Source organism: Saccoglossus kowalevskii, chromosome 4 (assembly GCF_978046115.1).
Source record: "Saccoglossus kowalevskii chromosome 4, keSacKowa6.1, whole genome shotgun sequence".
Lineage (NCBI taxonomy): Eukaryota > Metazoa > Hemichordata > Enteropneusta > Harrimaniidae > Saccoglossus > Saccoglossus kowalevskii.
In genome coordinates this window covers 26,188,195-26,201,774 of record NC_140644.1, presented here as the reverse complement: position 1 = coordinate 26,201,774, position 13,580 = coordinate 26,188,195, and the positions used below count along the sequence as shown (strand labels likewise).

At 34.2% G+C, this 13,580-nt stretch overlaps 1 protein-coding gene and 1 long non-coding RNA gene across 2 annotated transcripts; both read right to left on the bottom strand.

The window, feature by feature from the left end:
- Positions 1–900: 900 nt before the first annotated feature.
- On the bottom strand, positions 901–1,541 carry LOC144356227 (uncharacterized). The gene is made up of 2 exons (XR_013421407.1): positions 1,466–1,541; positions 901–1,332 (listed from the first exon to the last, which is right to left on the bottom strand). It is a non-coding gene; the product is annotated as an uncharacterized LOC144356227 (long non-coding RNA).
- An 84-nt stretch (positions 1,542–1,625) lies between these two features.
- LOC102806010 (arylsulfatase B-like) lies at positions 1,626–8,744 on the bottom strand. Its single transcript, XM_006819202.3, has 14 exons — positions 8,614–8,744; positions 8,391–8,442; positions 8,037–8,140; positions 6,934–7,049; positions 6,651–6,703; positions 6,134–6,235; positions 5,976–6,039; positions 5,256–5,353; positions 4,939–5,075; positions 4,469–4,527; positions 4,229–4,346; positions 3,150–3,220; positions 2,877–2,981; positions 1,626–1,870 (listed from the first exon to the last, which is right to left on the bottom strand). Exons 1-14 carry the CDS (start codon positions 8,685–8,687, stop codon positions 1,698–1,700), a joined length of 1,326 nt encoding a protein of 441 aa, XP_006819265.2. The 5' UTR covers positions 8,688–8,744; the 3' UTR covers positions 1,626–1,697.
- Positions 8,745–13,580: the final 4,836 nt, after the last annotated feature.

Below are 13,580 nucleotides of genomic sequence, written 5' to 3'. Positions count from 1 at the left end.
CCACGGATCGTAACAATGAACCGGTTTCCGGGGTCTCAGTTGATATCTTCTGATTGGTTGAAACATATTAGACATATCAATCATTACAAGCCCGAATCTGGCCGGTAATGTGAGGGCGCTTACACTGATGGCAAGTCTGTTGGGATTTCGCGGTCACATGACTTTCGCGTTCACCCCTCGTTTACGCAATTTATATTTATTTTTCAAGAATTTTTCATCGGAATCGCAACAGACTGCAAGCAAGCCTAATTCACATACATCACGCGAAAAGAGTTTTGATCTCGCATATTCAAATTGAATTGATAGTGTTAGGTCTGTCATGTCTTTTCATGTGTCACAATTTATTTTGTCGAGCGGATTAGTGTCACCATTGCATTGTCACAATTGATCTGAAATATTTTACGTCATCCTGTGGATGCCACTTATTCCAAGATAACAACCAATTTAGCGATTGGACATGCTATCCGTCATATATCTAGTCAAAACCCTTGACAGGAACTTCTCCATTGTAGCCAGTGACTTTTAATTGTATAGCGAAACATTTACAAAGGTGTTTTGGTTGACCACTGTATGCTCGCTTCTTCCACGCATACTATGTACTGTGATTTTATTTTAACAGCAGTAAGCAAGCTGAGAGGATGGGAAGTTATAACACCTAACTAAAGACAGTAGATGAAACTGCCAGGCGAAAAACTCAAGGTGAATGCCAACCCACTAGATGTGTTTATTGTGTAAATATTTATTATGATAATTGGTTTGTTTGTCACTGTTAGTCACTGTTGATTGACATGTCGTTAGTCTAGTAATTGAAACCCATAATTAGTGTTAGACCAAGCTATCTTATTACATGCTTCAAACATTGTTTTGTTACACATAGGAAGGTAGTCAACTCCCAGAAACTTGATTATATTCTCTTTATTTGGACTATGCAATCCTATTACCAAATGTTATATGTTATTTTGAAATACACTACGATTCTTTTAAAATAAATGCATACGAAATATTTATCTATGATTAGCAAATCTGACAAGGGGATATTCTGAATAATTGGAAACGCATTGAAAAAAAGGAAAACTTTATTTTGAATGCTCGACTTAGGAAGTAGTTCTGACAAAACTCGCTTTATATACTTGTAACAAGAGAGCACGGAAGACACATTATTGTGTGGTGTATGGTGTGTATTAGAGGTGTGCACACTCTGTATAGAAGAACATTTTGTATTTTGTTGGAATAAATCACACAGCATTTGTAGCCAATCAAGAATTATTAAAATCGTCTTCTGAATATAACAAACCTGACCAATTCACATGTTTATAGCGGGAGGGTCGTCACCTGCGCACGCGCGGCAATTGATTCCCGAGCGACGATAACAACACACGCTAAAAACGCCAAGGCTCATGGGTGGACGCTTGTTTGTAAACAATGACACGCTAGGGCCATCTGACGCATGCGCAGGTGACGACACCTCCGAACGATGTGATAACCTGGTACGCCATGAACTAGCCGGGAACGAGCCTACAACTTATTGATGTAATAGAACAGGATATGGCGTACAAAAGAAATACGTAAATGATCTATTGAAAGTACAATGAGATATTACATTGGTAAAATTACATTTAACATAAGTTATTCAACAATAATTTGTAAATATATTGAATGAAAACAATTATATGTGATACGTTTATGTATCAGTGATTTTAACACCATCCTGGCGACCAAACACCACCAAAATTTGCTGCATCACCAGCTGGGTCAAATACTAAGTTTACCGGCGGAACTAGATCTTCACGGTATTCATCCAACCGATTACTTAATTCTTGTACTATCTCTGGATATAGTTCGGCGATATCGTTTCGCTCTTCCGGATCATCTGCATTGAGAGAGACAACATGTATTCAACTATCACTCAGTATTTTATGACATAGTTCGAACATAAATGTAAATAGTATGGACATTTAGCGAGATGGTATTAATGTACAGTTGTTTTGGCTCATTGTGGTCAACAATTTTTAATAATGGTAATTCAAATAGTGGACTAGTGGTGAACATTTACCAGGGTAAATTTACTAGGGTGTCTTTTCAAACATTTAAAATATGCGTTGTTAAAATCTATACTAGTAACTTAGCAATGTGATGTCTTCAATGACTTAACATTTTTCAGGTATATTCGTGATATGGAAATTATTCAGATAACATGCGCATAAATTCACCTTGGATATGTCCTTTCATTTTACTAATGATTCACTAGAAAGTATACTTTGAAAGTTGCATTATACTGCAAGTATAGTACAAAACAGCAGTTGTCGGATTCCAAGGTTATGATTAGATTTACTGAGTTTTAATATCTAATATTATGGCAAATATTACGTCTTTCTCCATTGCAAAAGCTATGCAATATAATTTCTCATATGGTATTAAAACTAATTTGTAATTTTACATCACATTCACCATGCTGTCATCATGGGTTAATGTCAGAAACATAGCAAAATACCAAAACAAAACCAGATTACTGGACAATTAGATGAAAATTGAGAAAAAATAGCATATTTACAAATGTTTCTAAAGGTAAAATGATTTCTTGATATCGTTTGACATGAGAAGAGAAAAGTCACATAATAAATCATAGTATTGTTTAAAATTGCCAGTTTTATATACAATACAAATATATTTAAGTCACACAAAAAGTTGATTATAATGATGATACACATAACCGTATACGTTACCACATCATGTGAAACTCCACATACTTCTTGATCATTCATACAAGGTGGAACGCATGAGCATGATATACAGAATGTAACATATAAAATCCCTTCACACGTCAAAGGTCATACATACATGAAACAAGTGACTAACTTATGCTACGTCATTCATACCTTTAATATTGAACAGCCACGTTACGTTTGGTGGAGGAGGTAAATCTTCACCTGGGGGTTCTGGTAACGCGTCTATAGGGGCATCACCATAATTGTACCAATCATCTAAAATACGCATCCATTAATATATATATATAAAATCGCGGAGTTCATAAACGTATATACTCACTAACAATTCTATGAATAGAGTATTCACGCACTGTCATCCATACATTTATTTGGCTGCACCTGAGATCCAATGACGCTTCAATCGAGATTCCTACGTTTATTTACCTGATCGATTTGCTAGTCGAAATGGATACAATAAATCCGGATTTCCTGTAATCAGTTTATAATCGCCAACCCTAGCCAAATTAAAAACATAATTCAAAGTGACATTATATTCAATATATATAACAGACATGCTAGTAGTATACACAATGTAGAAAGCATACTTACTTATTCGGGTTCGTGTGTTTACTTGATAAGTATTACTTGATAATAATAATAGTTATTAATAGTTATTATTATCACAATCGAACGAAACAACAGAGAAACTTAATTAACTGAAGAAAAACGTAGACTAAACGTTCCCCTACCAATTCCTAAACAGAAATAAAACACACTACAATGCAGTGATGCACACTTCGGGTAAATAACTGACTACAAGAAAACGTGTGGTTAAAAGGTTCTTTATTTAAGGTAAAGGCAAATGAGATCGACAGGGCAGACTGTAAAATATTTCTACCACCCACGTTACATACGTCATGCTCAGTGACAAGCTAACGGAAAAGACCATATCCAGGTGTGTGAGAACAGATTGCATAAAAGTATTGAGCGCCTTTTCATCTCGATTTCACAGCGCATCTCCAACAGAGAAACAGACAAAAACAAGTAATCGATTAGTTAAACGGCAATACTCAAACTCATACATTAGGCCTCGAATGTGTGCGGTGTTTACATATCTCAAGTGAATCAGTAGTGCCCATGTCTTTGCCGTGGCAAAAATGTAAATGAACAGGTGAAGGTCTTGTTAAGAAACAAAGGCACATGACTTAGGAGGCAGTAACATAACTAGCATGAATAAATTACTGATTTAGGAAAAGTGATGCGACCAGCAATGACCCTGTTTTAGGTCGGCAAAGCATTAATTTGAGACATGCATAATATATGTTGCACAAGGAGTCGTCATCGCTGCAAATAAGGCCATTCTTTTAACGGTACATCGACCAAATCACCTACTTTCATGACGTCAGTAAAGTAAACTTTCAAAACCAGACAAAAAACATAGCAATCCACAGTTACCACGCGTCCACCCAAAATCACGCCCAACCCACACATTGCATATGTCTTATTACGTACATAATACTTACCTAATAGCAGCACCAGGGGACAACTCGAAATCATCGATATTATACACAAATTCATTTCTTGGTGATGGTGCACCTTTAGAGAACATCTCCCACATATCCATACCGTCAATATCAGACTCTGTCAAGTGTGATGTACAACATATTACATAAACTCTAATCAGATGACAGCGTATACTTTATCTAAAATACTATGTCAATACATCACAATAACAAATGTTAACAAGTCGCACAAGAACTCACCAGATTCAGCCCCAGCCAATGTAAGTATCGTTTTATGCAAATCAACAATATGCCATAACCTGCAACAAGTGAAAGTTAATTTAAGCTTATCTTGTGTTTGTATATTTGTATTTAATTTTGTTTGCCCTAATATATAATTGTACATAGTATATAATACTCAAGAAATAAACTTAGTATTCTGAATTTCTTAGTGACATATATTTCAACGAGTGTAATTTATGTTGAAAATTTCAACTACTAATTGAGTGCGATATACATGATAAAAAAAAACTACTTAGACAATGCGATAACTTTGGTAAACGTGGTGACATAACCATGGCATTGAAACATTGAAATATTGTAAGGGCAGTGCAACGCGATAGTCGTGCCAAGTCGTAGTTGATATGGGACTAATTATGTGAAATGCATTGTTTGTTTACATGAAATTCCAACATGCGACGATCACTGCCCTTTCACCATAATTCACCTACTCATTATTAACATATCCTGTCCGTTTCAACATTCTTCCATGGGCAATTGCTGGGACGCGAGTAGATCCTTCAAACAGCGTTGCAATATTTCCCCGGAATGGCCAATTCGACCCAGCCTGTGATGCTGCCGCTCCATTCTGTGTGAATAAACATGCATTTGATCAAACCAAAAAGTATGAAGTGTTATTAGAGATACATACACAGTAAATCTACACAAGATAATTTTTTTAACAACAATATTTATCATCGAAAGAAAAACGCATATTATCAATCCTAATGTAAAGTCAACATTGTCAATGGCAAAGTAAATTACTTACGTCACTAATAAAAATGAATAGCGTCTCGTCCCACAATCCTTTAGTTTTTAGCGCCTCCACCACACTGCTAACGGAATCATCAATCAGAGACATTTTCCCTGTAAAATAAGTAAGAAAACTTGTCCTTTTACATGTAACGCCAAACAGATAGTGATACTTGGTGGTCCTATGTGGCTGTGTCGCAAACTGTAATTCTCAACAAGTAACCTGTTAGTTAATTTAGCGTTTATATGTTTGCCATGCACAGTATGTGGACAATTTGATTCACAATGCCATAGAAGGTAAACTATTTGAAAAGTATACTGAATAATCGAGTCTTATCTGCAAAGTGTCATAATTCTAAGGGTTGTGTTAATTATGTCAGCAAAATCAATGCTTTCCATCAACGCTGCCATGGAACAGAGTTTTATGTGAATGAACTATATTAAAAATTACACAGCACGTAAAAACGTTTAGCTTGTTGTTGAAGATCTTACAAAAAGCATAGTAACTGGGTTAGTGCAACAATTATATTCAACACCAGTCAAATGCAACTATTTCTAGATAAGAAGAAATTCAAATCATGAGAGCTGTCTCTCTAAAATTGTGATGTAATTCAGGCAGGACACTTTTATCGTTTTACTAATGACTATAGAATCATTGTTGTTATTGTCTGGATGCTTGATGATAGTTGAAAATAGGGTCCCGGGTTTTAGTATCTATGACAACCATACTACATACCATAAAATGCCCTGGTTCGGTTATCTGCAATATTGGAATACAGTGCTTCATACTCAGGTGGTACCTAGAGAAAAAAACACACATATAAGTACACTTTAGATCTGCACATATATGTTTAGACGATAGGGAAAATTGTGCTCAAATTAGTAGTGATTTACCTCAGGAAACTTTGCAGGTAAGTCCATATTGTACTGAAGATATAATGGATATTCAACGTAATGTCCCATTATTAAATCAACTGCTCTTTCAGTAAGCATGTACTGTAGTGAAAAACATATATACAATATGGCGATTTAATATTACACAATGTTCTTCAAAATCACATATCAATAATATACTAAGGAGTGAGATTGTTTCTAGTGTACTTTGAGGTATAACTTTATATTATTATACATATTTTCCTTCCAAGGATACATAATGGGAATGCCGAAATCAAAAAACTTTTGAACAGAATCAGCGAACTTCTTTCTGTGGAGTTCGGTCAAACCCTGGTGGCAGCCAGGTTTTTTTTTCTATTTTTAGAGAACGCTTATGCGCGCAATCATTCCATATTTGGAATTTGCATTTCCTAATATGGTAGGATTAAAAAAACCGCGTAAAATATCGCAAAAGTACGGCACGCTGTAACTTATGGCGTTTCGGTGAAAGAAGTTTAATAATATTAATTATACTCACAGTAAGATATGTATTACTTTGTTGTACCACGCCCATGTTGTCACGGAAATCATCTAGATAAAATAAACATTTCAAAGATGTGTTAACTGATTCTAAACGTGGAGATATTGTAAGAATCTAGAAAGAATTTGATCCGAAGTCTAAGGAACTAAAATATAGTTAAACAATTTGCGGATTACTGCTAAAATTACGAGTAGCAAATACAGCAGTAGTACATACATACATACGCATATAAACAGTTTAAATTCTGTTTTTTTTTACTTATACTATTTTTTTTACTTACAACCATTGTTCATTTTAGTATAGTGCGAATATATTCCTCCCGCCCATGGACCATAGTGCGAATCGAAGCCGCGTTTAGTTGGTAGAAAATCTTCCTTACAAAATCCTAAATTCCACCTACAAATAAAAACCGCATGTGTTTGATTGGTCAACATTTTTTCCATTTTGTAGGCGTTATTTGAAAACGTTTCGTAAGTGACGCTAATAAATATCATAGAAACAGTCACACACATCAAAAGATCTGTAGTTGGTGTTATTTCTAATAAATGTTAGATAACTGGTTTCTAGTGAAGTGCTGGTTAATATCATTCCACACTTTCCCGTAACATGTCATTATTTAGGCTCATGCGGCGTCCTGGTCGGAACTCAAATCAGCGATTGGAACTAGATCTGACAGTTTGGTATGTGTGGTTTCCAGATATAGCGGACGATTAATCAAATAGATATGACGTGTTAAGTACTTCGTACGATTGGCTACATGCGAGTATAATGTTTGGAGGCTACGCCTTAAGTTTTTAAACTCCCTTGTAATTGGCTAAAGTTTTGGAAAGTAAATAAAGAGAGTCTTGGACAGATCTCCATGAGAGAGGCGAGTCTTGAGAGTGCTCCACGAAGCAAGAGAGTCTGGGGGACCTTTCCCCGAGGCATTCTGTCTTGGAGAGTTCTCGACGGGCGACTAAGACTAGAGAAGTTGACACGATTCCATTCCCTGTGTGTCTTTGTTCATTCGAAGGTTGCAACATAACGATTCCCCGTGTGCCTGACGTAATGTTTAAGAACACGATAATTAAGCCATCATATACGTGTTCATTTGTGTTGCTGAATATGACGTGGAAAATTGACTGAAACCGGCATTTTAATATAATTTTAAGAATGTAGAAAAGTCAATTTTAAGTTCAGCAAGTTTTTGAATTTCTTGGGAGAACTGCTTGTGGCATCCTGGTAGATTGTAACCGAATCTTAATGAATACACATTTAATTTGCATCGTATCGAAAAAAGCTGTTTCGCTTTTAACCTTGAGCAAAATGTAAACAAAAAATTCTACTCTTGGAAGTTATTACATTTTTAAATAAACCAACAAACATTTACAATAGTCCACTTACTTCCCGATAGCATGAGTAAGATACCCAACATCTTTAAGTCTTTCCGGTAAAATTTTATATTCTAATGGCAGTCCAGCAGGTTGAAGACTGATAAGAAGTTGATGCTGTAAAAAATGATTAACTAACTAATATGTAAATACTTAAATAATGAATAACTAAGTCAATATATCAATATAAAACGGAAACATTCTTCAAGATATTAGATAATCTTCTTTTATGCGATTTGTTCTCTCATGCTCATGGTAAATGATTTGAAATCACGCTGACGTCAAACAGTAAATCGGTACACACAAGAAGTGTATACAAGTATACAATTATAGATAAAATAACGATGTTCCAAAATGACCTCATTACCTGATTTCCTGTTTTAAATGGATAATAGCCAGTCATTAGAGCAGATCGTGATCTAAAGAATGAAATATACATATTTTATATTAGAACGATTTACATTGTATACAATGACAATATTCCTTGTGATGTAGTACCAGCACAGAAGTTATACTTGAATCAAGTCAACAAAAATACACACATATCTAAAATGTCATTGTATTCACAATAATTAAATGTTATGACTTACGGTGTACAGAGAGGTTGGACATATGTGTTGTTGAATATAACGCCATCAGCGGCGAGTTGATTGAGGACCGGCATTTTGATATCTGGGTTGTTCCACCCTACGTCATTCCACCCTAGATCGTCTGCTATTACGAGAACAATGTGCGGTGGTCGATTCTTGCGCACTGGTGAAACAAATGAATAATTTAAACGTTTAACATTAAAACACAACTACATGTCGTGTATTTTCAGCATATGCCCTGGTGTGGGATGTTATGCATACATTATGAATTTTCATATTTTGTCTTTAAATTTAACATCTGATGACAGTCAAAAGTAAGCGAAAATAGTGAAATGTGTCATATATTAGGTAGACATTGTGATCCCAGGCGTTATGCTAATTAGCGGGTATTATCCATGTATGGCGTAGTTGGTATACACACTGTACACTTCATCTATACATTGAGGCCAAATAAGGCATGATGTTTTGCTGAGTGTGTAAGAGTAAATCTTTAAATCAGCGCAAGAGCAAAATATGGTTGACGTGATAGGGTGGTGGTATTAGCATTTCAGAGCACGAACTGTTGTACAGTATTATCGTGTGTTAAATTATTATTGTGTAAGTCTGTTTTGTTGAATTCGTGTGTTAAATTTGACTGCCCTATCTAGTATAAGTTACTTCGTGTCCTCAAATGGTGAAGTATTGTAACCCTGTTTATTTGGTTTACCAAGGTCGAGATATGCAATATTTTATAAATTACATCTATGATTTTTGAGTAATATAATTAAATAATTTGTATTATGTATAGTTTTTTGCATTTATTTATTTATTTATTGCAATTGGGAAAATCGATATTTGTGTATTGTCACAAGCGTTTCAGCTTATGTATGAAGACTTTTTCTGTAGCTAACCTATCAAAACTATCGAATGGAAAACTTCAGTGTTGATCTGATCAACTACCTAATTGACGGTGAAGAAGCCATTTTATATAATGTTCACATATGACTAGACTATAGAGCAGTTCTACGTCGTTACTATGATTAATTTTATTTAAAGTACAATATTATACAGGATTGTCTAGTTTTCCTACACACCGTTCTTATTTGTGTTTCCTCTTTGTTGACTTAGTTCAGAATGGGCGACCTTCAACTCTGTCAATATGAATTAATCGGAACGAAAATTATTGCTCATGGAAAGGGGACAAATGTAACTCTAATTTAGTATTTAAATAAACCTGATATTTATAGACAATTTTTCAAACTCATTTTTCAAAATAAAAATTTCTTTAGATTAACCACATGTTCAACATTAGTCTATTCATGATATCTGTGAAATATTAAAAAACAAGAATAATTTATTGTGTTTTGGAATGTAAAAAAGACATGTAGAATACATCATCAGATCTAAGAACAAGTCAACAAAGACATATATTATCATGTTCATTTGTGATGGTAACGATGGTAACGAGTTACTACAAACTCACCAACGATGAAAAATATCAACACTACGATTAAAATGACAAAAGTTACCAGTAAGGCACATAATAGGGCGATCTTGCAGCGACCAATACCAGACTTCTTTTGACCATCACTCTGAAACAGAACACGTGTGCACTAGTTTTGTTGAATAATGATTGTGAGTATGCGTATGTTTGAACGCCCAATCACGATCTTAAACAATAACTGATCAACAACAAATAATATGCTTCGATGTTGTTTTTTTGTCTGTGTTAATTACAACACACTCACCATTGCAGTGTGTTGCCATGGACACAGCAACTCTCATTTATAAATTGTTCATATATCTGATTTATGAGCGCAAGTTATGGCGATCTATTCACAGTAGAAAAATCGGCACCTTCTAACACCCATGGATGACATAATATGCTACGATAGTAAATACTGAATTTACATAAACACATAGTGTGACCATAACCTTCTGTCGTTTTCGGGTTCTGCCCCCCCCCTTTTTGTAGCAGTAAGTATGTAATAAACATACACAGAACTGATTAACGGCAAGAAAAATTAAAAAAATCGACATATTCAAACTGAAGTACAAATAAATATAATATAAAGGTTCATGCAAAAAAAAAAACTATTATGACATATCATTGAACCTGGACAAGTCTGAATGCATTACAATGTGTTAATGCGTGTATGGTTGAATCACAGAATTTGCAACTAATAAGTTTATATCGAGAGTAAAATATAAATATTATAAAATTGCTCAGGTCACACTCAGAGTAAAGCACGGAATTTTATGATCGACACTCAGGCTCAGAGTTACTAAGTTATTAAAAAATATTTCAAAATATTTATTTATTTATTTATTAATTTTATAAATCTTATTAATAAATATTTTATAAATCTTGTTAATAACAAAACGGAGGGCAAAATACGGGGGAGCAAAGGCCGGGGCAACAAGCCTAGAATCAAATCATAAGCTAATAATGAAAAACACCCTATTTATTGCCCAGATAGCAACAAAACTAGTTAGTGCATAACAGACTTTAAAAAAACATTGTCTGCAACAATAACACTGGCTGCATAATCACGGGCTGCCAGCTCAACTTATATTTCAACAGAGCAATTTTTGTAACATTTGACCGTATATTTATATATTGAAATTTGATTACTCGATAGCGCGTATTGTTGCAAATATTTTGAGCAGTTACTACACCCCCCCAAAAAAAATTTCCTACTTGATTGGCTCGCTTCAATGCTCGACTCATACAATTTACGCCGATTTGCTTATCCAAAAGTCAAGTGACTTACCTGTGCCATCTTGATAGGTTTCCACAATCTTGTTATACAACTTACAAGCTTTAGCTTTGAACTTTAGAGCAGACTGAAATGTGTACAATACACACTTATAAGGTCTTAATATAGAGACCACAGCGACCTTTTGTGCATTCCCTATGTTAGTTGTTTAAATAGTAATTTATGTTTAACAACGGGTCAAAGTCTGACTAGTCAATAAACCAGTCTCACAAGTAGGAGTCAAGTGACATTGTGTCACGTTTTTGACTCCCATGTGCGAAGCACAAAATGGGAGTCTTTGCAGTTAGTGTGTCTGTATGTGTGTGTGTGGGGATGTGTGAATGTGTGTATGTGTATATGTGTGTCCGACTGTTCCACTGCTATCTCAAGAACCATTCATCGGTTTTTGATGAAACTTGGTGCATAGATGCTCTGGGCCAATGCGCAGATTTGATTAGGTTTTGGTAAAAATCCATGCTCGTTAATTACCTAATTTGCATGATAATTAGATAATTTTTAGCTGTTCTATGACTGTTCCACTGATATCTAAAGAACCACTCATTGGATTTTGATGAAACTTGGCACATAGATGCTCTGAACATATGCGCAGATTTGATTAGTTTTTGGTAAAAATTTGTGCATATTAATTACCTAATTTGCATGATAATTAGCAATTTTTAGTGGTTCCATGACTGTTCCACTGATATCTAAACAACCACTCATTGGATTTTGATGAAACTTGGTACATAGATGCTCTGAACTAATGCTAGGTTTTTATTAGTTTTTGGTAATAATCCGTGGATACTAATTACCTAATTTGCATAATGATTAGTCAATTTTCGGTTTTTCCACTGATATCTCAAGTACTAATCATCACATTTCAATGAAACTTGGTACATGTACATAGATGTCATATGACTGCACAGACCTGACAGTTTTTATGGTAATATCAGTACATATAATTACCTAATTTGCATAATTAATTAATTTTCAGCTTTTGATATAAGTAGTGAGCATTACATTTCAATGAAATTTGGTACTTACATACTCAAGGACTATGCAGAGATTGATTGTTTCGGATAAATATTTGTGCATATTAATCACCTAATTTGCATAATTAGTTAATTTTCAGCTTTTCCACGGGTATCTCAAGTACTAATCATCGCATTTCAATGAAACTTGGTACATAGATCCTTTAGGACTATGCAGAGACCTGATTAGTTTCAGGGTAAATATTTGTGCATATTAATCACCTAATTTGCATAATTAACCAATTTCCAACTTTCACACTGATATCTCAGGTACTAATCATCACATATCGATAAATGTTTATACATGGATGCTGTAGGACAATAGACAGACCTGGATAATTGTGGGTTAAAATCTGTAGATATTAATTACCCAATTTGCATAATTAATCAATTTTAAACTTTCACACTGATATCTAAAGTACTAATTTCCATTTTAATGAAACTTAGTACAAAGATGCTCTAGGACAATGTACAAACCTAATTAGTTTGGGGTAAAACTCTGTTCATATTATTTCCCTAATTAGCATAATAATTCATAATTTTTTGGTTCTAATCACATTTCAATTAAACTTGGTACATAGAGTTTTTGTTACATTGCGCAGACCTCATTAGTTTTACAATCAAATCTGTTCATGTTAATTTTCTGATTTGCATAATTAGTTTTCAGCTAAGTAATTTCAAATTATATTTAATGTGTCTCCAATACTCTCAGCACATGGGAGTTCTTTCTAAGCTTTCTTTGATTAGACATACAATATCAGTGTAAATACAATAAACTGGTCTTGTCATAACTCAGACAGGTCGTCGCTGATGATAAATTATATGCACTGTATTCTCCTCAAACTAATTATATATAAATAAATTTATATATAATATTATATATACGAATATTCACTTAAAATGGGTTTATTATATATGTTAAACTTCAGAAATCGTTTAGTTTCTAATACTACTTTGAAAAGTGACATGCCAAAAAGATTATGTTATGTATTTGCCTGTGTAAGTTTTTTTGTTTGTAACAATAACTTTAAATGTTCAAGTTAATAATTAATAGACAAATTAGATAGATAAAGGTATTGATCACGTGATGAAGTTATGGGTACAACGCATGTACAATGTTGACTATATCACAAGCAGTTGTAGAAATAAACTAGCCAGCTACCATGAACCTGAGTGAGCACACGGCGTGAAATATCCA

Coding starts and splice junctions, on each gene's coding strand:
- LOC102806010 (XM_006819202.3), bottom strand. CDS start 8,687: ATGCCGGTCCTCAATCAACTCGCCGCTGATGGCGTTATATTCAACAAC. Junction 6,704..6,933: donor TACTAAAATGAACAATGGTT/GTAAGTAAAAAA, acceptor TATTTTATCTAG/ATGATTTCCGTGACAACATG. Junction 4,347..4,468: donor ATTGGCTGGGGCTGAATCTG/GTGAGTTCTTGT, acceptor CACACTTGACAG/AGTCTGATATTGACGGTATG.